Source organism: Vidua chalybeata, chromosome 1 (genome assembly GCF_026979565.1).
Source record: "Vidua chalybeata isolate OUT-0048 chromosome 1, bVidCha1 merged haplotype, whole genome shotgun sequence".
NCBI lineage: Eukaryota > Metazoa > Chordata > Aves > Passeriformes > Viduidae > Vidua > Vidua chalybeata.
In genome coordinates, this window is record NC_071530.1 from 116,694,445 (window position 1) to 116,721,702 (window position 27,258).

A 27,258-nucleotide genomic window follows, 5' to 3' on the forward strand; every position below is an offset into this window, starting at 1 on the left:
CCTTTGGCTAATCTCCCCACCAAATCCCTCAGCTAAACCATCTTCATTTTTTGTGTTACATTATTATTCCTCACTGCTAGCTTATGTTGGGCTAACTTCCCATTTTCCAAAGGGTATTTGAAGAGTCTCTTTTGTGGTACCTTTCCATTCAGCCAAGGCAGATAGGCACACTCTCTTCCTCCTCCTTTTTCTCTTTCTGGGGCTTGTGCAAATCTTTTGTAACTCATTAGTGGCTCCATGCTGAATCCTCACAGGACCTTACACATTTCCCTTTGTGTAACTGTAATTTATTTCACTTTTTTTTTTTGTGTGAGAGGGTTAAACTGGTGAGGAGGGGAGTTGGAGGAGGGGAAGGGAACATTAAGCAAAGGAACAAAAGTGATGGATTAATAAAAAGTGGTTCTGTGTTCATGCATAAAAAATTATTTGGATGCAAATCAGTCACACAGTTGAATGATTTGTCTCAAAGCCCCAAGACTAGGGAGCCGAGGGCTTAAAACTCAAGTGGCACTCTGTCTGATTTCTATCCAGGCTCTGCATTCACAGAACAGTGTGTCTGCAAACAACCCACCTGGAGGACTTATATGCTGCTTTCATGTCTCCCTCTACTCATCAGAAAAACATCTTTGTGTTCGCTCTAAGTTATTTCCTATACCATGTCTTGCAAAGACATAGAGAGAGGAGGGATGCAGGCAGGGACAGCCAGATTAATTGCAAACTGAGAAAATTGAGTGCCATATCTCCCAGGTAAATAATTTCTGCTGGAAGTACAGGAAAGTACAGGTGAGTAATTACTTGATAAATTGGCAATTTATGTAGACACTCAAACAAAGACTGGAATTCCTCAGCACAAAGTCCAAGGGGAAGAAATATTGCCATTGTCATTTAGAGTTTGAGTGGATTACAGAAGATGACTTGTATCCACTGTTTCCAGACAGTCCCACTGGAATTATTACACAGACTTTAAAATCATCTGTGCTATCAGGATCATGAATATTAGTTTGAATGTACTCTTAAGAAAATTTCTTCCCACAAATGAAGGATAAAATCTTCCTTTGTCACAATGTGCCCATGTTTTCACATCTTTGTTGATAAAAACCATCCAGTTCATTCTAGTTTTTGCAGCAGTGGGATTGGGGTCAAGATTATTCTATCTTCCCCAATGTAGCCAGACAATGATATAATTTTGAATTAATGCCAACAAGAGTGCAAAGAAGGCTGGCATGTATGTGAGGGCACTTTTGGAGGCACTGCACGTGCCTGGGAGCTTCCATGGGACAGTTCTTGTAGAAGGCTGACCACCCTGAAGGAGGATGCTGGGATATATTACATAGATATAGTCTAGGGATATGTCCTGCTTTAGGGCAAATTTGGGAAGAAACTTCCAAAGGTGTCTCTCTAGAAAGCTGATTCAAGTGGCCCCTCCCCCAACTTGTTCAGGAAAATATTTCCTCAGAGAAAAGTGGAAAAAAACCTGTTTATTTAACAAGCAAAGTATTAACACACAGAAAAAATGAATAATATTAAACAATAAAACCTCTTGCTGTTCTGAAGAGATGGCAAATTCAGAAAGTCCTTTCGTGGGCTCTAGCTCAGCTCACTCAGTCTCCATCAGTCCCTCCAGTGCTGGAAATGCCATGTCCCGGGCCCCCGTGGGCCACAGGTGAGAGCTCCCAGTGTTCTTCTGGGTTTCCAAACCAGAGTAGGCTTGAACAGTTCCAAGAAAAAGAAAAATCACAGTCCAGGGAACTTCTCTGCCTCAGCTAGACAAAAACTAACTAAAAAGCAAAGGAGAGCTCTCTCCCACTGTCCATCCGTGCTGCAGACAACACAGTCCAGGAGCAGGAATGTGGAGGAGTGAGTGCAGTTCAGAAAACAAACTGCGTGCTTCTTTCCCCCTCCCTTTGCTCTTGGAACCAGTCTTAAAGGTGCAGAACTTAATATCCAGCATAAAGAGAACAGATAATTGGGGATACAAGCATCATAAAGTCACACTAGGATAGGGTATATTTGTTTTTTTTCACCAAGTGGGGTCAGCTGGTGCTGCTGCTTGGAAGTCATCACCATTTCAGCTAAGCAGTAGGTAGTATATTACAATTTTTCACAATAAATTTAGAATTAAAGTACATACCAATTGCCAATCCAATCAGTATGCCTTCACCTGAATTTGCTAAGGAAATACTCCTTCTTTCAGCTGTTCAGCAGAGCTTCCCCATAGGATTTGAAAAGGTCAAGGTTGTCCTGTAACTGTAAATGACGGAGGGGTGACTTGGTATGCAGCAAGAACAATATTAGGCGTCTTTAAGCTATATAAGCTCAATTTATTGCCCCAATTATACTTCAGAGAAGCTTCTAATTTTTGCAGAAAGGCAGGGTGCAGAAGCTGCTTTTACAAGGGATCAGGTCTTCAGAGAAGGAACGTACATTTCCACTCAAAACCTATTGAAAGAAAAGAGAAAGAATCAGAGAACACTTCACCATTTACTTCTAATAGAAATTTAACATGTGTTGATTCCATTCAGGGGTAGAGGCTGATGGTAGAGAAATTTGTTTTGACTGCACATACATTTTTTTCTCTCAGGCAGAATTTGAAACAATGCTCTTCGAGGTTTGGGAAGATTTGTTTTAAATTGATGAAAACAGCAGAAAAGAACTAAATTAAAATCTCCATGGGAGAACATGGTATGAATCTTCCCTGTAAAGGACCTCAGGCCCAGGAAAACTTGAGAATTATGCTGAGGTAAAGCAGATTGCACTAGCAGTATATTACAATTTCATTTTACACAAGGTTAAGCTGTACTTTGTGAAGCTTTCCTTGCTTGTTGCTCTCTAATAGAATGTATTGTTTGTAAATCATCATAATGAGAAGGACAGATGAGGAGAGCACCTAATTCAGCTTACTTGAGTATAACTATGGACTAGTCATTAAAGTGTCCATGTCTTGCTTTTGTGAAATGGAAGTAGTGAGGAAATGGAAGTAGTGAGCGGCCCAGGCTTCCCAGAGCAGACTCTCACATTAAAGAAAACATTTCAGCACTTTCTTCTCTTTTACTTGTTATATGCTTCAGGCCCTCCAAGGTTTTTAATTCTTCTCCCAGAGTTGAGGGAAGCCTTGTGGCCAGCCTACTGTAGCTGATAATTAATAAAGAGCTCTCATTTTGAGCGTATGTAGCCATTTTTCATGTTGCATTTGGTTTGCAAAAATAAGGCAACTGTCAAACTATATTGTGTAAAGCCTTGGATCATTCCCTACACTCAAGCAGGAAGGCACAGAATGTAGTTGTATGATATCTTTTATATTAATATTGTACTGATTTATTTCCTGGTAAGGAAACAAAAATCTGGTAAGAAGAAGGGAGACAAACTGGTAAGGTATATCCAACTGAGCAAGGATTTAAATTGATAGCTTGAATTTGTTTCATTTCATCACAGACAAATAGTTTCCCAATGCAGCTTAGCTAAAATCCATTGTAAGGACTGCTAGCAAAATTGAGGAAATCCTTATCAGTGTTTATTTTATCCATCAGTGAGCAGGATTTATCACACCAAGGAGTTTTGGAGCAGAAGCTTTTTAAAGGCACCTCTGAAACAACTATTTTTTGGATAATTCTACCAGAATAAATCCCTGTCCCTCACTCATGCTCCACCCATAGCAAAACTGAATATCTTGAGGTTTGAAGACAACTGCAGCCATTGATTTTTTTTTCTGCTTTTGCTTTAGGAACTCCTTCATAGATATCCTTCGGGCTATTCTACTTTCTTTGGAAGTGCTCATTGAAGATCAGGAGCTTCAGATAAATGGCTTCATTCTAATTATAGACTGGAGCAACTTCTCCTTCAAGCAAGCCTCCAAGCTTACACCATCTATCCTCAAACTGGCCATTGAAGGGTTACAGGTAGGTGGAGGGTAACACATGTACCTGCAACTTTTATTGCTGCAGACAGTGATTTTGCTTCATCAGGCCCTGGGCAAAGTGAAGGGAGGAGAAAATAATCCAGAATGCTTTAATGTTCCACCCACTTGCTGCATAGATTGATTTTCAGACATCTCCTTTTGTCTGTCTTTCACTTTTATTTCAGCTGTAAATCAGTGTAGCCAGTACATGTGTTACTTACCACAGCATTAAGAAGGAGGTTTAAAGATTTGAGGTTTAATCCATGAGAGAATTCAGGGGGATTAGAATCCAGCAGTGTCTGCCTTCTGGAGTGTGCAGTCCACATGCAAGCACATGTGTATGCAGAGGGAGGGTAGCAGGAGATGAGAGCAGTTCCCTCAGCAGATGGAAGAGTGCTGCTGTGTTCACGGGGATGCGTCTGAGTAGGATGGAAATGAGGAAGAGGGAGGACAGCCTCCCTGTTGTGGCCTTATTCTGACTGCCTTCATTTGTCACACAGGATCCTGTTACTTTGTGGTTCAGACTGTTGAGGGGCTGCACGTCCACTTGGTGCTTGCAGATGAACAGGAGCAAGCTAAAACCATGTGCTGTTACAGGGTTAGGTAGGAGGTGAGGACAAAGCTGGAGTCTGATAGGCCAACCTGAGGATGGGGCAGCCTGAGGATGAGGATAAACTGTGGTGCTCAGAGAGGACTTCAGTCCCTTCCACTAAAGTCCAAGCACATCTCTGGTGTTAGACCTGAGAAGGAGTTTTTACATAACCTTACTATTTGAGGGCATTTGATAGAATCCAAGGGTATTTAAGCTGGAAGGAGAGCTGGTGTCTTCAATGAGCACTTTGTCTAACTCCCTGCTCAGAGCAGGGATGACTTATATCTTATACCAGCTTGCTTAAGGACCATACTTTCATGCTGCTACATATTTAAAAGAAGAGATAAGTAATTGCTTTTTTCTTGCTTAGTACTTACCAGATATCCTGTTGTCATAAAAACCTCAAGAAAAATTCTCTCTGGTGTGTTCATTTTTATTTTAACTTACATACCAGAAGGAACAATTTGTTCAACTAATTTTTTGACTAGCAAATTATCTACAAGTAGATCATGATTGTGTCTGCTTTGTTCTGTTATTCAAAAATGAGGTAGAAAAATCTGCCAGCAGTTTTAAGCCTGTGTTCCCCTTTGTGAGGAATTTTCATCTATTCTAACAAATTAGAAAGTCAAGCTGTGCAATTAGTCCTTAGGACAATACCTTATCTTCTCCTGCAGACACTATCATTTCATAGAGAGTGACATTCTGTGGTTAAAAAAAAAACTTCTAGTCAGAAGGAAGATAAAGCCAAATGACATTCATAAGTAAATCAAATTCTAGTAAATCATCTTTGTTCCTGTCCAAATTTAGCTTTTCCATCTATTCAGTACGAGGCCAGTCCAGCCTTCATCCCATCCGATTTCTGGCCATGGCACTGCCAGGTTGTCTGCCTCCAGTTTGTTTGCATTTGTCAGCAGAAAAACTGGAAGTACTGAAGCCTGGGAATACCAAAGTTGATCTTATAATTCTGTCATTAGCCTGACATCCTATGCTGTGCAATTGAAGGAGGCTGCCTTACCTGAGCATACATGTGCATTTTGTTTCCAATTTGAAGTTGAGTTATTGTTGTCTTCTCCAGGATTAGTAAAAATTACTCTCTCTGAAAGTACAAATTGGGATAACGTGTCCTAAACTTAGCTAACCACTGGCTTTGTGAGTAGTAGGAGTAGTAGGAGTTGTGAATGCTGCATTCCTTTTCACCAGTTTTAGAAGCAAGACATTAATGCTTATAAAGCACATATTTAGCATACAATGATGTTGGGGGCTGTTTAGATTGGGGGGTTTTTTTGGCTCTCACCATTGCTGTCAAAGTCCCTGCATTGAGACTTTTTTCTATTATTATTTTAAAAGAACTAGTGCCATCCTAATGTAAAATTTATGTGAAATATAGTTGAAATGCAGATGAGACCTACATACTTTAGAAAAAGAGTCACTGCATTGGTGGTCACTGAAAGTAAAAACGTCAGGTCCTGCTCCCATGAGATGATGATGTCCAAAAATAAAAGCAGATTGTTTCAGTTCCGTGTTTTTTTCTCATAGCTAAGGCACTCTGCAAGTGCAAATCCTCAGACAGGCAGATTACATGGCTATCTCAGTCCTCCTTTCTATGAAGAGATTTTGGGTTATATTAAGTCCTGTGTAAGTCTAATTAAGTGGATGGAAGGAAAATAATTCTCTCTTACAATTTCTTCTGGAGCTGAACCCATATGTTGCTATTTGTGCCAGGAACTTTCAGCCTCTCCCTATGTAATGGAATTTTAATGCCATAGTGGAAAAATTTTCCTATAGCTTTTTTAAACTGTCATTCAGTGTCTCAGACCATCACATTCTGACATATACAATTACTTTTAAAAAATAGTATTTAATAATTTATGCATTTGGGGTTTTTTCTTACATTCAAATTGTTTTCAGCTAATTAATCTTTTGGCAATTCAGTGGATTTTGCATTTGTCTTCAATTTATTTTTTCTCAAATCACTGCTACAATGCATTACCACTAAACTGCAGACAGCAAGCATTACACAGGTGCATATATTAATTCATCTTGAGTTGTAAAACAAGCACTAGTCAAATCAAGTGGACTTGGCTGCAGAAATAACCATATCGCTATCGTACAGGCTGCTCAGTTCCAAACACTGTAAAATCTGTAAATACTTAGAAAGATGAAGTAGGCATTACATCACCACATTGCTGAATGCACATTTTGCTCAATACTACTCCTTGTTATGTATGGATTTCTCTATAGATTGCATCACATAAGACAGTTCATTGTATCTCAGCTATGTTATTTAATGACCTAAAAATACCCTTATGCCTCCACTTCAAATAACAGTAGTTCAGATGTTAAATAAGTATTTGTACAGTATAGCAATTTTCATCATGTCACAGCAGTGTGGGGGCAAATGTCTTTGTCGTCCATAAGCCATCTCGGATTAACAAGCTCTGCTGTTTTAGCACAAGGCAATTGTCACTGTATGCTTTGAGCTCATGCTGTACTCCTTCCTAGACCTTACAGATGTCTTGAATTTTAACACATTAAACATAAGATTTTCATGTGGATGGAAAGGTGGAGAAAGAGATGTGTCAAAAATAAATCTATTTGGCCAATAACTTTGTGAGTTTTCACTTCTAATCTTCATTCTTTTAATGTGAACAGCTTTTCCCCTTCACAGCATGTTTTTTCTTCTGCTTTTTTTGTCTATCAAGTCACAGTTCTTTGCGTGTCATGCTGAGCTTACAATTATCTTATGATAGTAGACAAAATTTAATTGTGGCTAAAGTTAACCAGAGACTGATCTTTTGGCACTTTACATAACAGAGTAGAAGCATCAGAGTCCAACAGCAAAGATCAGAAACCCATGTAACAGTAGTGATGCAGGTGAAGCATGTAAGAAATGGTCACTTCTCAGTACACAGGATGTTTGCTACTGACCACTGCAGTCAAAGACTCTAATAATCCTGGAAACCAAGGCTGAGGTGTTACAGTGAACACAGCCTTCATGTCCAGTGAAGCCCAGACATTTTCTTAATTTAAGGCTGGTTGGTTTCTGCTCTGAGGATGTAGTTGATTGGTCCCCAGACAGGACTTTTGATTTTGTGGTATACCAATGATTATAAAAAAAACAGTCTCTGTTCCTGCCTTATCCAACACCAGAGCTATACTGCAGTTCGTGCATGCGCATGCACGTAGCAATTTAGGAATTCCCCCAGCCAGTACTCTGAATTGAAACACAATAACTTCTCAATAGCATCCAGAAATCTTCCAAAACCTTCAAAACAGCAGAAGGTTTGACCTTGCCTGCCATATCTTTGGTGAAAACCAAGACAAAAGGCCATGGTCTACCAAGACCAAGCTGAGTGCCTTATGACACAAATCACCAAATTGGGTTCAAAACTGACCTGAAGATCAGGTTTGCACTCCGGAGTACCTAGTACTGCCTTACCTAACAGATAACTTGCCTCAAGGTTGTCTCAAGGTAGCGAAACAAGAAATAGGGTGAATGGTTATTTCCTGGTTGTATTTTTTCTTTCTCTGATAGCTGTGTCACTCACAGCTGTACTCAAATGTGGTTACAGTGACTCCTAAGAAATAAACCATATTCCTACATTGTGACAATGATGAATAACTGCAGGAGTGATCTTTAGGGTTCAATATGGCTTTGATTCAAATTTCACAATCATTGCATTGAGCAGCAGCAACAAGATGGAACAACTGATATCTGCAAACAGGAATTAGACTCCAGAGTTTCATTTGCAATAACTTGACAGAAGATTTGACCAACAAAGGACATTAGGAGAACAATTAAATTTCTTTAAGTTATCTTCAGTTTATCATAATCCAGCAAAAATTTAAAGCTGGTATTTCTGTGAGAGGAGGAAAATGAACAGAAATCGATGCTTGACTTAAGAACACTTTGATGAGATACTAGTACATATAAAAATCTTCCAAAAAATCTTCAAATAAGGGAAAATTGTATAAGATTCTCTTAGAAAATTGTCAAAGGTACATTTGCTAATGCTACAGAATAGCACTAATGTTTAGATGAAATCAGAAAATCAAGCTAACAGGTTTGTTTAGATATTATTGGAGATTATTCCACTTCAAAATCTAGAATGAGATGCTAGATTATGAAAAACTCAGCCTGTTTAGAATTTTATGAGGCTTTTTGATCTTTAACATGAGCAATAGATTTTAAGTTTGTTTTTTTTTTTTTATTTCCTCCTACTGTAATTTTGTAGGATCAAGAAACCTAATGTCAGTTAAATTATAGAAGCAAATTACTTGTGTTTTGGCACTATCTTATACAATCAAATGTTTTTCATGTTGTGCTTGAGAAGGAAGACCTATAATATAAAAAAAAAAGCTCAAAAGTGAAGAGGGATGTAGATCTTGAAGAAAAAAATGCAGTCCAATATTATACCAAAGGTGTAATATTTTTATATGCTTTTTTTTTCTCATATCTTACTGAAAAAGATGAGTCTTTAGACCTGATAAAAGTTTTCAAGTCAAAACCATTTTTTTTCTGGAACTATGTTGTATTTTCAGAATAGCATTATTACAGTGGAATAGATTTCCAAAATTATCTGGAAGTATGTTTATTAACAATCTATTTCATTATGAGTGGTAAGAAGCATTTAATTTCTGCCTTGATTGCTAGTATTTCTTGCTTTTTGAAGTTTGAAATCAAGTGGAGGTAATGGAACAGTATTTCAGGGCAGCATGACCTGGCTTAATGGGCATAAATTAATATTTGTTATGGTCAAACTGGGCATCTGAACAGAATCCAGGCAGTCCTTCAACATTTGGAGACTTCACCAAGCCCTCTGACCTGAAAACTTGATGCCTCCTTCACCAGCCCAGACTGGGCTGGTGTCTCCAGACTGGAGAAAGGAACTGACTCTTCCTTCCTTGCTTAAATACATTTGTACTCTGAAACCCAAGGTAAATGTGATCTCTTTGTCTGAATAAGTACTTCCAGTGGAAATCTTTATGAGTCATGTGAAGGATGTAGGGTACACGATGCCTGGCATAGTGAGTATAAGACAAAATTCTTCTTTCGATAGAGTTTCTGAACAAAACATTGCTGCTGCTTGAACATTTAGAGTGAGTGAGAATTCTCATTGTAACAAGCTGAGGAACACTCAACCTTTCTGCAGAAATCTGCAGTGTAAGGTTAAGTCTGCTTGTGCTATAAATATCCTATGATGCTATTATGTCTCCATTGGTATTTATAACAGGTCATATTAATAGAAAGACAGAGCTCTGTCATTGCCTACTGAAGTCAGAACAGATAAAATCTCGGTGACAGGGGCTATGCAAAGAAAACCATTTACAGGCTCATGTATTCACTGGCTTGCACAAGGACAAGCCAAAAAAAAAAAAAAAAAAACTTAGCACCTCATATAAAAAACCCTAAGTGTAGATTTAACAGTTTATCTCTTGGAGACTGACTGCAGATTCAAAAGTTGCTCATTCAATTGTTTGGCTTCTCCTCAGTTTTTCATGTTGACAAAAGTGAGCAGAGAGCTGAGGCCAGTTGCTGGAACAGTGTAACTGGCTGTGGTTCTGTGCACATCTGCAGAGAAATGATGATCTGTGGCAGATGAGGTTCTGTCCCTCTTTCCCTTCCCCTGTTAGAAAGAAACCTACCTGAAGGCAGGTAGATTTTTTGCATATTTATGTCCAGAATTTAAAGACTAGTAAAAAATGAGGGAAATAATTAAATTTTGGATATTTGCAAAAGCCTTGTCATTATCTTCCCCAGGAGAGGGAAATTGAAGAAAGGGGGATATTCTAGGCTGGGTCCTTGAAGATGGATAACTGTACCTTTAGTAGTGTCCTACTAGAAGACAAGTGATTGCCTCAGAATATACAAGCAGGATGTTCCTGTGCTGTAATCACAGTGTGTTCATGTATCCAAAGGCATGTTGCAGCTTCCCAAGAAGAGTCCCTGTTAGTAACTCTAGAAAATCTGCTAGTAACTCAAGCTTATTTTCATAGGGGCAATATGAGCTATATAAACATGGGTTAACCTACAGAAGGAGACCTACAAATCTGGTCTGTGAAGGAAATAGAGACCTCCCCCGAGTAAGAATGACTGAGCTGTTCAAAACGAGACAGCTTCAAGTCCTAATGATCTTCAGCAACTGGAAAGTGCCTAAAGATCAGAATTTATCAGATGCTTTAAGATGCAATTGGATATTCTGTTTCCTAAACTTACGTAGCAAAAACCTTTCTTGGTTTTGAGTCCACTACTCATATGAGACATCAGACTGCATATATACACAAGTATTTGAATGAAATAACTTGCAATATGTACACATAAAAAGCATACAATATTTTTTCATTAAAGACTGCCTCAAAAGTTCCCAAATCTGTTTACCTTGTTACCTTGCCTTCATGTTAGAGACCTGTGTTGGAACACGAAGCCACAGCTAATGATGAGCATTTAGTGTCCATTGAAAGAAGGTCAGTTTGAATCATTCCAGAAATGTGCATGCTATCTGTCTCCAGCAGCTGTTGTGATATGTAGAGTGAGTACTCTCTGAGCTGCCAGTGAGGGAGCCTTTGAAATTAAAGGAGATGAGAAGACGGATTGACTCATTTTATATTAAAAACAGGTAGATAAACAGACTTTGCTCTCTCCAAGAGAAGGCCTATGTTCATTGTGTGTCTATCATCTCTAGGGAGTTGACTGGAACAAGGAAAAAGCAAAGGATAGCAGGCTGTAGACTCACATTTTTCACTTGAAAAATTGGAATTAACTGCTTAGTAGAATTGATCAGCCCTGCCATGTTTATCAGTTGGATGCTTTGAGGCTTTTGGCTGTAAGTAAAGGACAAGCTGCATATGTTAAATGGAAAGTCTTTTTTAATGCCAGTTATGACATTTTAATAAAGATCTCACCAAATTGCTGATAAGCATTATAAAGAAAGAAAATACTCTTTCAGTCCCAGCAAGGAAATGTGAAAGTTTATTGCAGTAAGTCTGCCTTGAAAGTAGCTGTTTCTTAGAGGTAGACAGTAAAGTAGCCTAGAACTAACACCAGTCATGCTCAGACCTTCCCACCAACATATGCATAGGTAGATGATGTTATATGTTGAATGTTTCTTTCTCTCATAAAATATGAACCTGGTCTAATGTACTTGATATAATTTACATTATCCCTGTCCTTCATAATTTCATAAAATTTTAGGAATGATGCATCTGTAATATGTTTAACTTTTTTTTACAATTCCAAAAGCTTTCTCCTTTTTAGCATGGGAAACGAGTGAATGCTTCCTGAAGACAGTATTTACTTACAGGTAATTTCTTGCTGTGACAAATATACACAATGATTATGCAAAAATATAAAAGAGATTGCATGTACAAGAGTAGATCATAAAGAGACAGGAACAGTGATAGTTCAGTGAGAGCTATGTGAAAACAGAGTTGAAATAGGTGCTATTTTGTTTGAGATTTGGGGTGGCAATGGAGGTACATGTGTATAGGGAGATGGAGGGAGTCAGAGCAGGAGGAGTCATCACTCTGATATGACTGTACACAGTGGCATAGATTATCCCCTGAACACATGTAGATAAGGACTTGGCTCTCTCTAGAAGACTCATGCTGGAGCCTTCACTAACAACTGCAGAACTGAAATTCATGTCTCCTGGGAAGACAGCTGTGGCAGTATAAGATCAGCTGTTCCTTTACACCTCTGGCGCACAGCCCTGTCTTTAGCACGTGCCTTCAAGGATGTGCTGCATCAGTGGAACTGGCTGTGGGTCCCTGGCTGCTGCTGTGGAAGACCCAGCAGCTCAGCTCGCACAAATGCAGGAGAGAGCTCTTGGCAGAACTCTGTGTTCATCCTGCTCCTCTAAGCAAGGTAATTTCTGGTGCAAGCTTCTAACAAAAAGCTGCTGTCAGAAATAGTTTAAAATTCTGCAGAAAGGCAATGATTTTTTGAAACATTTGCCTACTTGTTGCTTGACTTGATTATGTGCGGAAAACTAGGACTTTTCTGCACACACAACAATTTTGTTTAAAGCCTCATGTATTATTATCTTCTCCTCAACAAAGGAACTTATAAATTCCTCAAACCTTGTATGGTCATACATATTTTTATGGCCATACATATTTGTATGGCAAATATGTGTATGATCAACATGGTCAAAAGAGACTACAATGCTTTCAGTAAGTTTGAGATGAAGTCCCAGCTGATGCAAATGGAGCTTTTACCATTGTCTTGATGGAGGCTGTAATTCCATCCTTATTAAACCACAGCAGAAAGTGATTTTCCACTTCAAGAGAGATTTCTAGGCTTGCAAAAAATGTCCCTCAATGTCTGAGCACTTTTTGGAAATTCTGTACATCACTAAGAACATTTACCTAGTGATCTTGAAGAACTCCACTTTGTTCTCAAATATTTTTATGTCTCTTCTTAACATGTGGAACCTTACAATTAAACAAGCATTTCTGAATAGCAGGAGTTTCTTGATGCAAAAATGTCAACCTCAAACACCACAGTCTTCCAAGGAATGTTGAAAACACCAAGAGATATATTCAACCTATTTCCTTCTCCCCTCATCTCTGTCCCTTGTCCCCACTAAGCTTTGGTTTCAGCAAATGGACATTTTCTGAGAAAAAAAGCGTTTCAGTGGAAATTCATCCAGTAGTTCAACTTCCCTGTAATTCAGAACTTCCTATTATTAGTTCAGGATGTGTTTTTCATCCCTTTCTGGTAGACATATTAGACCATTAGACCATTTGAATGCACATTCTGATTTTCAGTCAGAGCACACTCCCACTGTTACAAACTCTTTGCAGTGGAATCACTTTAAAACAAGGCCAAAGGGTAATAAAAATAATTTCCATTTCAGAGGAGGCTTTCTGACCAACTCCAATCTACATGCAATAAAAATGCAGCAAAGAAACAACATAGCTAACACAAGTATAATTATAATGCAAATATTCTAAAAATAGCAGATACATTTAGAAGGTCATTAGATTGACAGTTTTGCAGAAAAAAGGCAGAAGTATGAATATATATGTGATGAGCAAAGTACTTGATGTCTGTGTAAGAATTACAGAGGAAAACAGAAATTTCAATGAACTGAAAATAGAATGCAAGCTTGCCCAGGCATATAGGGTAAGATAAATTTTATTCTTCTATTTTCCAAAAGAACTTAGAAACATCTTTGAATTAGTAAGTGTGCTCAGTAGCATATATGTTCAGTGTCTGGAAGAAATGGTTTCCTGTGGCTTGGTGGGAATGTTTATGTAAATGGACACCTGCAGTTGCTACAAAGGGTCCTAGTCCAACTTCTGTGTGAAGTTTCCTGAAGAGTCCCGCTAACAATCTTAACGTTGTTTGGTGCCCCTTAGAAATACAGAGAACCTGAATTGAATTCTGAGGAAACAACATGTCCTCAGTATAGCACAGACAGCATTAAACTCCTTGTGATGGTCCTTGCCTTTATCAATCTCATTGCTTAGTGCAAGGAAAGCTGCAAGGAGACAGTCGTGAAGAGATAAGGATTCCTGAATCTGCAGTGGAACTGAAATTAATTAATTAACAGATAAAGCTTCTGACTTAATTAATCACTGTAAATGGGCTTCCTGTTAACATTGGAGACAATATCTACCAATCATTCTTGCTAAAAAAAAAAATAAAATAAAATAAAAAAAATTAACTTTTGCATTCAAAACCAACCAGGCAAACTTCAGTTTCTGTTGCTGGCCACTGTCTTTGCTTTAACTGAGTCCATGATCACTGCAGCTTAAGGGACTGTAGTGATTTTCCACTGTGTGTGAAAGAGCTTCTGGGACAACTATTCACACAAAAATAAATAAATAAATAAATAAATAAGAGCTGTGCCTTATCAAAAGTGAGATCAACTTGGTTTCCCTGCAAGATTCTAGCTTGTGCTTATAGTGTATCACCCCACATATTGCTATTTGACCTGGATATGTGTGTTCAAAGGATTTTCTCATCATCTTACAATAGTTGTTGCTCATGGAAGAAGGACTGTGAATACTAGAGAAGTTCAACCACAGCCATCAAATCAGCTAGCCATTATCTACTTTTCCATTTTCCAACCTCCCGACTATTTCTCTACCTTTGACACTGCATTCTCCTCTAAATATTAAAAGAAAAATAAAGCTGTGAAGTAAACGAGGTGTGCAAGGTATGTATTCTGTGGTGCTGAGCTCTTATGGCTAACAGTGTTAGGTATTCAAACACACAAAATTTAATTAACTATTCAAGAAATTTCCCCCCTCCAATTTGTTATACATGCCTGAATGAATGTTAATGGGGTCACATAGCTCTTTGAACTGCTGCTGACAGAACAATAAAGAGTTCCTGTGGTTTTCAAGAAACAGCACAGTATAATTTTGCTTACTTTGCAAGGGCACTTCTTAATGATATCATTATACCCTCTAAACTCCTGGTCCACTCTCAGAAACTCACAACACTTCAAATGACAAGTTACCATCTCTTCTCCCTGGGAGAACTGAATCTCAATTATAATTTATAATGTGTTACTTACTCAGTGAATATTCCTTTCCTGTGCCTCTGAGAGGTGCCAGCTATGGTATTTTAATGAAGCACCCCTGTTTTATAGCCTCTCTACTCTGAAACTGGAACAACGGCATTTAAAGAGCTAGGGCTTTTACCCACTTTGTTGAGTAAGGAAGGCAAATACATTCCATTTGAACTGTCTTAAAAGACAATGAAAATAACTTAGATTTGTCTCTGTTCCAGAGATGTTACACCTGAACAGTGTTGCCTGAGAATGTATAAATAACTTTACCAGTAAATTCTGGCTGTCTGTGGTAAAATTATTTCAAATGTTTTAAGTATTTCATTTTGACTGCTTTCACTACTTTGAGCTCATTTATTTTGCAAAGATATTCTAGACAAATTAGCTCAAGAATGTTTGTTAAATTAACAAAATAAGTGAACATTGTTATTAGCTTGAGTAAATTTATCTGGTATCTACCTCTAAGGATTGCCCAGCTTTGTGTGTGCATACAGGAGGGAAAAAAAAGAAAAGAACAACCCTTTGTAGTAGTGCATTGCTTTTCTTTGAAGCCTGTGCAGAAAGTACAGGTGTAAGATGTCAGGTTTAGACAGAACGAAAGAAAAAGTCAGGAAATAAGCTTGCATGCTTATAGGAGATTTTGCAAATTAGTAATCTTTGATGATTTTTTTTAATTGGAAGTTTTACATAGTACAAATTCTGTAATAACATCAGAACATGATTTTCAGAAATTAGCTTTGAACAGCAGAGTGTTTCATTGGACACTCACATTGTTGAAAATAAATACATGAATTAAAGGCACTTCTGAGCAGCTTGTTGTCAGGCTGCAGTTTCCCCTCAGAGCAGTATCTCAGATCTGGGTCTACTCAAATTGCCCTGGACTGGTCAGTAAATATCCATGCCTCTGGCATAAACAGGGACAAGTAATCAAGGATTTCAGTGCAGTGAATGCTCAATTATGTCACCAGCAAAACAAACCTGATTGTGGTAACCACAGGCAAAAATCATTGTCTCCTTTGTTTTGTGTATCTGTATATTTGGGAGGTGGTGTCCAAGCCCAGAGAGCAGCTCCATGCCACCTCTCCCCAGAGACAGGAGGCTGTGTTTTCAAGGCAGGCCTCTTTGATCTGGGCTGGTTGGCACACTAAAAAAAGATGTGAAATAACTCTTGGCAGGAACATTTCACTAACAATGAAACATCTGTTGATTTCTGTGTAGATTACATCTTTTTGAGAAACATGCCACCTCAGTAGGCACAAATTTGGAAGATGTGACACCTTCTGATTCTTTGCCATTCAGCTGTTGTTGCATGTGAAGCAGATCTTGCATCCTTTAAAAGATTAAAAATGCTTTTTGAACATGCTAAATGCAGCAAACCATCAACTTGAAAATTATTTGCCATTTTCTTTTTATCTAACTTTTTGTACTTTCAGTCATGAGCTGGCTTTTCCCTTGTATTTCTCCAATCACTGAAGCACAGCAGAGCTTCACAAGCTGGAGTATTGTTACACTGCCATGATGGGACATTTTGTGAAGCAGAGCAGTTAATGCCATCTCTTCTTTTTTCGGTTGAGTTTTGGGTTTTTTTTTTTGGTTGGTTAGTTGGGTGGTTTTTTTTGTTCAGTGTGAGAATGATGTAAATTAGTTCCACAGCAACACATCAAACATAAGCTTCCTGTTGGGAAGTAGTTTATCAACTAACTGAAGATCTGATTCTGTTCAATATGGTTAAAATGAGCATACAAACAGCCACTATCTCTCCCTGATCTCCCCCAAAAGAGGGAAAAAACTAGTCCTGGAATGAAATAAAAATGTCTGAGCCAATGCTGTGCAAGCTAACAGGAAATCATTATTTATATACTGCCCACCCTCTCTAAACTACACATTTCATTTTGAAACAAATCTTTACTTGGAGAAATCAGTAATTATTTCTATTTATTTTCCATTTCAGCGATATGTAAAGCTGCAGTTTTGATATAGCTTGCCAAACGCCTCTGTTGATTTACATGAAAGGTTCACAGGAGGCAGAAATATTTGCCTGAAGGATAAAAATAAACATATTCAAGCAAACAAGATGCTAGGAAAAATGTAGTAAATTTTGAAATTCAGTGGAAAACTGACAGTGTTTCTCCCTGTGCTTATCTAAGCATAACCATAGCAGAGTTTGGTGGCTCAAAAGCATGGAGCATTCAGTCATCCCCTCTGCTCTATCACCTGCTCCTAAGAGGCACTGTCAACTCTTCTGCAGAGGACAGAGTGAAGGCCTCGTGCGTGGGGGCAGGAGCTGCTGAGCTGAAGGTCAATTTTTCCTTTTCTAATGCTGGAGTGAACACTGCTGATGGGAAGAGCAGGGAGAACCACAGAGCCTTTTTCTCCATTCTCCTGAGCAGCCTCACACACCCTCCTTGGTGTCCTGCTGTCGGGGAGACCAGTGACTGTGACCATGAGATGAAAGGTGGACTACAATACTGTTACTCCTGTGACCAAAAACCAGGAACAGCAAAAGACCCCTGAATTCCCCAGCTGTGCTCTGACAGAAAACCACACAGTCTTCCCCAGTGCTTTTCAACTTTGCAGGAGTTCTGCACAAACCACAGGAATCAAAGGGGACAGAGTTTCATCCAGACTCCTCCCTCTACTGCTGCCTTCTACCTGGCTTTCTTTGAGGAAAGCTCACAGCAGGTCCTCTCCTCCAGGTGGGCAAGAGACTGTCAGACAAGGCAGCAGCTTCGTAAGACACTGTCTCTCTCTGAAAACACCCAAAGACCCCACACTCCTCCTCTCTTTTATCTCCTTAGGCCCATTGATATATTTTTTTAACAGATATGGAAATGCAAACAAAAATTTTAAAACCCTTACTTTGCATTTGCAGTCTAGCTTTTGAGTCTTTGAGGTGCTTGCAGTTAATGTCTTCAAGACTTTGTTTGCTGCCATGAACACTGGAAAAAAATTCTCCCCATTGGAATAAAAGCCAAGATTCCATGCAATATCACAGGAACTTAATGCTCAGTCTTTAAGAGAATCTTTGAAAATCACGAAGTTCATTGGCAGTGCTGATTCTGTGTCTCCACATGTAGGTATGTATGTATGTTTTACATACATCCTGCCTCCCTTGCGAGGCACACCTGTGAGCTGGCTGCTGCTGCTGGCCTCACAGAAGGGACAGCTGTGTTGGATATGGTTGTGATGGCAATGGGGTGGTGGTTAGGTTGGACAGAGGAGGAGGAGAGATGGATGGCGAGGCACAGCCTCTCTCAGCCAAATAATACAAAGCATCCATTGCCCTAAGCAAGGTTTTGTGACCAGCTCCATCACTTCCCTCATCACCAAACTGACATCAGTGTCTTTTCTAATTGGAAATGCTGTTTATTTTCAGCTAAAGTAGCTCATTACAAAAGACATCCTCCTTTGGATGTAGTCAAAAGGACTCTCTTTGGTGTATAAAAAAGAGTAAGCATTGAGACCCTCAATGCTTACAATGAGGGGTGTTTTTTTCTCTCAGACTGAAAGGTTAATATTTAGGAAATCATTTTCTTCCTCTTTACATCAGAGGAACAGAAGAACATTACCTTGAGCATGAAGTGTTATGTTGCCATTTGTTCACACTGGCATTGAAGAACCAGACCAAAACAGCAAGCTTGATTGTACTGCCACTTGCACACCTTCTGAAATCCCATGAAATGGGGACAATGGAACAGGGAAGAGCCTCACATTATTGCTGATTTGCCTAGAAAAACAGCTCATCTTGTCCATTAAAAAATGGAAAAAGTTTGATTTGGAGACCATACACTCAGCAAATTGTTCTAGTGATATTAGAGCCCCTTTTCCTGTTGAAAGACCACTTCTGACCAGAAAAGAGTGATGTGTGCTATCAGCCACTACAGCATCTTATCTAGGAGTGCAGTAGATCCTCCACCACCTGAGCTATGCTAGTGAAGGCTTTCAGGCTTACTTGAAGTTGTGTGCTATCCTTAGCTGGATTTACTGGGCAGTTTGCAGCCACCACTTGCTGAAAAGTCAGTGACCTTTGCTGAACAATAGTCCAGACCAAGTTTCCATCTTGATTTATTCTAGCATTTAAAGCTCTACATGGCTGGAAAACAAAATCTCCTACTTGTTCCTTTCCACTCCATAGCTTTTCAAATGCACAATGTACTTCTACTGCTGTAAGCTCTGTTGTACCCTGGGCTTTTTGTTCAAGTTCTTAACACTGGCAGCAATGTGAGGCTAGGAGGAAAATTAACATGTTCAACTTACAAGGAAGCACACATGTTCCTGTACCAGAACAAGGAGTTTTTGAATAGGAAAAGGTCTAAATGAGGCACCTAGCAGGGTTTCGTTATCTGTGAGGTCCTTGTACCTCCTCACACAGCTATTTTATCACAAAAAACAAAAAAAAAAAAAAGGATTAGTAAGGTGTTGATCCATAACTGTATCTGCACAGGGTCTTAGTGTGCTATAAATGGAGGAGAATGAAATGTCTTTTTCAAAGGTGAAAACAGGTTTAATAAAGTGGTTAATTAAATAAGCTGCATTCTGATTGCAATGAGAGATCTCAATGGGAAGAAAAAAAATGGTTCAGTGAGAACTCTGCATCCTCCATGAGAAAGGGAGAATGGATAAGCAAGCATCACTGAGGTAGCATCCCTGGTGTAAGTGGAAAGGAAAAAAAAAGGCTTTAATTTGAAAAGCAACTGTATGCTATCAAGAGCTGGTAGTGAGTTTTTGTACTCTGCCTTGTATTCTACCCATCATGACTTTAAAGCCTCCTGCAAAACAAGAGAGATTTTTGCTGACACAGCAGTCTGTCAGCAGGCAGCTGGGCTTTGGGGCACTCAGTCAATGGCATGGCAATTATTTACAAAGAAGAACAAATAACCTCTAATTCTTTGGTTCTTAGTTCCCTTTCACCTCCCCCAAACACAGGACTAAAGAGAGGAAAATAAACCTAAAAATGGTCTCTGTTGTTAGAGGCAAGGGGTGGGGGGAAGGAAAAAATTACATGTGCATTTTCTCCAGTTTTATTTTCCAAATCCTATAAAAAAGGAAGTTCCAGATCTAATTGTAGAGTAAAAGTAAGGAAATACAGGGTCTAAATGCATCTGGTTTTCCTAAAATAGATATTACTTTTTGTCCTTTGCATAATTTTAAAGTATATTTCTGGGAACAGCAACCTGCATTTAGGCTCTCCCTGTGAGAGGCAGGAGTTGGGTCATTCCCTCTGGGGGAACGATAAAGGAGGAGCTGCTGTGGTGGAGGAAGGTGAGCTCAAAGTCCCCTGGAAGTTCATTGTAGTGGGTGTGGATGTTGGCAGATGGTTCAAGCAGAGATGAGGGATCCAAAGATGGAGAGCTAAGAAGCCATCACTGCCAGGAGACCAGCATTTGGGGTTCCTGACCATAGAGTGGTGAGGGATGGCAGTGGAGTGTCTGAGATGGAAGAGTAGGGAAGCTGAGGGTTTTAGGCAGAAGGAGGTTTGGAGCAGAAGGTTGGAAGAGCTGAGGAGACTCAGAGTTAGGTGGTGCTCTAGATAGTTTTTTGGGTCAAAGATGATGGGTCCAAGAAGTTTTGTGAAACTCTGATTCAAGATGGATATGTGGAATTAGAAAAAAACAGGAACTGGAACTTGGAGTGATAAGAGCTGTGGGCTGTGGTTCAGTGGAAGGGGTAAGGGGTCCTCAAGGTTGTTAGGCCAAAAGGGACAGACAGAGCTTAACAGGTTGTGTGGGATATCTATGGCACATGACTCAGGCATTTTTGCAGTGATCCTGGTTTGAAATGGGAAACACACATCACATCCTTTGGCAAAGGAACCTTCCTTTTTCCATACGACCGGGCCCATTAGGGCCTGTCAGGTGGTCTACTAGAAGCCTGCAAATACAACTAAGCATTTAGTCAGCTTCAGTATTTCATAATACTGCACAAAGTCCATATCTAGACCTTGCTGATAGCCCGAAATATGGAAAAAAGAGTTGTTTAAAACAGGAGTGGGGCTGTGGAGGTTCCCCTCCCTTTATTGCTCTCTCAATTATCATGTGGAGCCGGAAGGCTCTTAACACTACATCCAAAGGAAAATGCCATCAGTATTTTAAGTATTTTCAGCAGTATTTTCATCCTTATGAACAGTCGGGGGGGGGGTTCACTCCCCAGATCTTCTTCTGGCAACAGTGCTCAGCACCAGCTGGCCTCCATCTCTCCTAGGAGTGTGTCTTTCTAGTTCCAAAAGCTCACAAGACCATATTTCACTGAATCATCACTTTTTCTAGTACAGTTTGTGTGTATTCATACATAACAGTTCTTTGAAAAAAGGTCAGAGCTATGATTTTGAGTAAGCTAATTGGAGTTGAAAGCAGTGTCAGCTCCAGAACAAGTTCTGAGGACAGCTGTGAGTGTGCCTCTCTGCTGCAGTACCCTGCTCGCCACCAGTCAGACTCCTAGAGTTAAAAAGCCCACATATTCATAAGCCTCTTAACATAATGTAGGCACTAAGGAACTGATATTTCTTTGTATTTTATCTTTTGCTTACTAAGATTGGAAGGGTTTCTGCTTTGAAATCTCAAAATCCCTAATGGTTGGCTGCATATGCTTCTGTATTCCTAAATTATTTGTTATTTTTTCTCACCTCCTCATCTGGAGCCTTCTCCAGGTAACAAACAGATTAAAACTTTAATCTGCCATGTGTTTATTGTAGATACAGCCATAAAAATAGGAATGGTATACTTGTTCATAGTTTAATCAATACCCTTAGCTCTTTATCTACCTTTGGATTTATACATTTTATTGTCAATATTACGGTGCAAGTACATTTCTTAAAGCTCATCAGAAGATTTGAAGACATGTGAGTCTATTTTAATCTAGGCTTAGAAAATACTCCTTGTGTTACTCTATTTATTTTGCTCCTTCTGTCCTCCAGTTCAAACCGCTAAAGTCCCCCTCCCTCCCTCCAAGAAGTGCTTGGCTGCTGGGGTCTTTCACGGAGAGCAAGAAAGTTATTTTACACCATACACACATACCCCATACTGTAGAAAAAAGATGGTTGCCACATGGGCTTGTAAAACTTTTGACATGCCTTACAGCAAAGGAAAGCAATTACATTTTCTACCTTTTGGATTAAGAGTGTGAGGGGTGAAAAGCAAGATCCCTTTTGCAGTCATGGTCCTGGCTTCAGGAGCTCTTCACTGTAAATCTGGTATTAATCCCATGTGCCTTTCTAAACACTCCTACACAACTCATGAAATGGCACTGTTCAGCAGTAGCCACCTTCCTGACAGCAATAATTGAGTGTGTTCAGATATTTTTATAAATGCAAACATATATCCATACATATGCACATATGGTGGTGGTGGCTCGATGAAGGTCTCTTCCAGCACTGATGTTGTGCTGCAGCTCCAGTCAGCTCCACACAGACCTCTCTCTGTGTTTTTGGAATTGTTGCAGGACTGTCAGGAACATGGATCAGCCACCTCAGTCCATGTTCCCCAAGAGCCCAAAGGCGCTGTGGGATCTGCTGTCATCTCAAAGTGGCACATCCTCACAAGTACACTGGTGCATTCCTGTCACAGTAATAATTGCATAAATGTTATGAGAAAAATTGCACAAAGACAACTTTCCTGTGCAAGCAAGGTTTTACCCATGGCCATGCAGAGTTTCTGTTTGTCATCAACTGTATAACAAACTGTATAACTATTTTTTTCCCCGATTAATAAGTTTCTAATTTTGGAAAACACCTGTGGACTTCTACGTATGTATGTGTGTATCCTTTGTTTAGCAGAGGTCTTTAATAAGAACTGCAAGATTTTACATTCTGAAGAAGCAGCACAGTGGAAGTTTTACAGCTGACTTTACAATAAACTTATTCAAATATATCTCAGACACATTTCTTGCATAGCTGCCATTATTTTCATTGAATCACAGTTTTACAATTTTTAATTTATTGAGACTAAGAATAATAAGAATAACATGCACCTAATTTTCTTTAGGCCATATACAATTCATTCAGCCATTTACCAGCTATTTTAATTTTCAAAGTTGCAGGTATTTCACAGCATTTGACATTTTATGCAGTCCTTTTTTCCTTCTTTGAATATTGATAAGATACCCTACAGGGAAGGTGGTAGGATACTTTGATTCGTGAGTTATATTTTGCAATAGATGCAAAAATATGAAATAGAAACTTCCTTTTTCTTAAGTTCATAAAACCAAGAGTCATTTTCTCTGAGGCCATTTTGTCTTCCATCCACTAGCTTAAAGAATTTGTATCTATTTGAATTTTGCCAACAGCAAGAACTGACAAGTAAATGTAGTGTGTACACAAATTCCCAGAACTGACAACAAGGGCAAATCTTTTGCTGACTTCAGAACCAAAGATTTCAGCCTAGTAACTAATTTTGAATTATTTGCCATTCTCAGACTTCATAGTAAAGGGACTGGACACAAAAACGTGAATCCAGGAATCTGCTGGTACCATCTTTTTGAACTGCAGATATTCCTTTATAATTTCAATGGTTCATGTGTTTATTACAGGAAAGTGTGGTATTTCACATCACTGAAGTTCATGCATTTTTCCTCTGTTGGCTAATGTCTACCTTTCTTTCTAGCTGTGATTGACATTTACTGCAACTTGCAAATAGGTAAACAACTTCTGAAATAATATTATTGTTATTTCAGCAGCATATACAACTATTCAAAAAAGTGCACAAAAAAACCAAAACACATTAAAAAATTCCATACTTCTTTATGAACAGAGAGTGAGTAGCTGTAATTAAATAAATGCTCTTCCTGTTGCAATGATGCTTTGTTTCTCACCTCCTTACCTATTGATGCCCGGTCAGGGTAGAACAGCAGGACAGGAGATGGGCATGAGAGGCTAAAGTTGTACAGCTGATAGTGGTTCCAGATGTCATGGGATTTCTCTGTTTTCCCTATCCCTGGTAAGTCGTTCCACAGGAACTTGTACCTGTGTGAATTTATGGGAGGCAGACATTGTTTTATCAGAAGATTGTCTCCCAGGGAAGGAAGGTAGCTTGTTGCTTATGTTCAGTACCACAGATTATTTTGCACCTCTCTGTACTTAGGATAGGATATGAGATCCAAGGATTAAGAGGGTATTCCTGGGAGCACAGGTGTTATCAGTTCTGGGGTGGACAACAGAAGGAGCCCCTTCAGGGAGACCCTGAGGGAAGAGTCTAAGGGACTTCTTGAGAGACACTCATCCTTCTTGCTGCTCCTCTGAGCCATTCTCCTCCCTGTTTTCCAGTGCACTTGCTGCAATAACTGCCTCTCCTCGGAGGTCTGGAGGACATGATTAAAAAATGTAGCTCCCAAGAACACAGATGTTCTGCTTTCAGCATCCAGTCACTGGTATTTCTACCAAATGCTCTCTCATTTCCTGGGCAGATCTCAAGAGGGCTGAGTTCTGCTCATGTAGCCTTGTTTGTGTTCAGTGCTCCTCTTCAGCTGGGCAAAAATCCCTCATTTTTGCCTGAGGCTCATTAACCTGGGTTAATAAACTCTCATTATCCAAGGTTTCCTCAATCGACTGCTGAATTGATGATGAGCCTTCCAATACATGGCAACATCAGAGAGAGAGGTTTAACATCATGTAATTAAAATCCCCATTATTCTAGCATGAAGGTGACTGAACTGACAGAGAGCAAACTGTGCCTACAAATTCAGAAAATAATGATGCCGAGTGAAAGCACTCAGCACTTCTCCCATCAGGAGGTCTTCCTATGCCTGTGCAGGACACAGCCTAAGGAACTTCAGATGCTGGGACAGACAAACAAGTCATTTAAAACTGCAGACTGAGTCAGGAGAGGTACACAGTACATCTTATCTATACTGCAAGAGAAGGGGCAAAAGATAATCAACACCCAGTTTGTGAGCTAAATGAGATTGATGTGAAGGAAGTAGTGCTGCTTCAGGTGTGGTGTGGCACATCCACACAGCATCACGTAGAATTACTAAATTAGGCCATGTGTAGTCGAGGGATGCACGCTGTGATGAGGTGTAGGGATGACTTTGTTACTCTTAGACTTGTCTTGTTGACTCATTTCCTTCCCTTTTACAAGTCAAATTATTTTTTGAATATCAAGTATATGTTACTGTCCTGGGCATGTGTCATCCCTGTCCTAGCGAGGTTTGAAGAAAATCTTTGTCATTGAGTTGTCCTTGAGCATGCTGATTTATAAACTACATATCTTCAAATAATGTGCTTAGGTAGTACCTTTTGTATTTTCCCTTAGGATTTTTAGATCTTTGCCTCTTAAGTGAAATAGAGACTGTAAAATTATTCTGAATGTATTAAATGTCCCAGGCAAAATAGTTTCAAGCAAAACAGCCGTGACAAGAAAGAAAATGAAGATGCTTAAATATGTATTCATTATATCAGAAATTGAACTCAACAGGGGATTGTGTAATTTTCAAGTGATAATAACCAGCCTGATTAATTCAAAGTCGTGTGTTAATATTGTTACTAAAGCAAAACTTTATCCCTTATCTGTTCATGTCTGAGCAGGTGATTTCTGGTATCAACAGAGAATGATGGATTTTTAAGAGCAGATTTGAATTTATTTCCGATCAAGGTTATTTGCCAATGGGATTATGAGATTGCTCAAGCCAGTTCAACCAAGCAACTTTCCACATTTAAAAATTTAGACCAATTTAAGAATATCAGTACATTTCAAAGTTAGTTTGTCCAGATAACAAGTAAAGCTATGTTAAGACTACTGGATAATATAACAAAAGCATCCAATCAGGAGCAACTGCAACTTTAGACCAACCCATACTATAGTGCTCTGAGACAAATGAGGGAAACAGGAACAGGATTGCTTCTCAATTTCCAAGGTTTTCAGTCAGGCAAGTCTGCTTAGCACTAGAACTTAACAGTCTACAGCTCCTCTGTGTTAAATAACAGGAACAGCACTTACCTTTTAACATGTATTCAAGTCATATGCCTGAATTGTGCAGAGGGTTTCTGGTGTCTGGACAGATTTTGAATATATACCAACTGTAGAGTTGTGAATAATACCTGTATTTTCAGTATCATTACTAAAATCAGTAATTGAGAAAGATTATCACAGAATACCAGAAATACCAGACTAGATGGATTTGTGTCCAATCTAAGTGCCTCTGTGCTATTATGGAGAAGGTGATCTGGAAATCAAATTGTAATTTCGTGCTGTACATATCACCTTTTCCATGTAAAATATGTGTCATGAGTTTAATAATTAAACTATTCTGTCCTGTGCTTAATTAAAATTCATCCCCAGGGTGACAATAGGATACCTGCAACAGCTTAATATGGGAGACATCTACATAATGCAGCAAAATCACATGGCAGGATGATGCAGACATTTTTTTCCTGCTACACCTGGTTATACCTGTTTTTTACTCATTAGTTTAATGGACAGTTCAGCACAATCCAACAAATATTCCACTGGCGAAAAAGACATGTATATCATTAGACCACATTCCCAGACTGTTTTGTTCAGATTCTGCCATGAAGAAGTACTTATAATGCTCAATAAAAGTAAAATATTATCATGAATTTTGACAGTGATTCATGCTGAAGACAACTCACATGATCTGCACAACAAGGAGTATTATCGGATGTTCATGAGTTCACAGGCCAAAAACGTTAATGACGTTGAATAAGTTGTTTATTCATTGTAGCCACAAACCACACTGAATGCTTCATTACACACGTAATGACTAGAGATGAACAAATTGATTTTCTTAGTCTTTGTCCCAGTATTACAGTTGGAAAAGCATTTGTTGTGGGTCAAAACAAAGCAGAAAACATCCAGTTCATTCTTTGACTTGCAAAAGGCTTCATGTAATTTTTGAATGTTTCTTTCTCCCTTTTCATATCATACTGAAGCTACACATCAAAACAAAACTTGGAAATAATTAAGTTTGTGCATTTTCTTGATTTTCCCCTAATCCTTTTTTTTGGCAAGATGCTTCACCAGATAAATACAAGTAATTTCAGTCAATCTTTTGTTTCTTCAGTGAATAAACCACTATCTTAACAAATTTTGACCACATGGGTCTTGTCTCTACAGTCGAAGGAAACAGATGCTCTATCACCCCACTCGCTAGTACCAGTCTGAAAATTGGGTAATTCCTCTCTTGACAACCACCCAAGCTACCCCTCGAGCTGTGTATATATATGTTGTTTAAAATATGTTCTCATGTCGGTGTAGCTGTGTAGCTTTCCTGAACAACTTTTGACTCAGATAGCAAAT

The 27,258-nt window shown here is 39.0% G+C and overlaps 1 protein-coding gene across 1 annotated transcript in view; it reads left to right on the top strand.

Annotated features, from left to right (window-relative positions):
• CLVS1 (clavesin 1) overlaps window positions 1-27,258 on the top strand; it is a 98,442-nt gene that overhangs the window by 29,423 nt on the left and 41,761 nt on the right. The window contains exon 3 of the mRNA XM_053962928.1: window positions 3,722-3,896. Coding sequence (XP_053818903.1) covers window positions 3,722-3,896 — 175 coding nt within the window. The remainder of the gene's footprint in view (window positions 1-3,721; window positions 3,897-27,258) is intronic.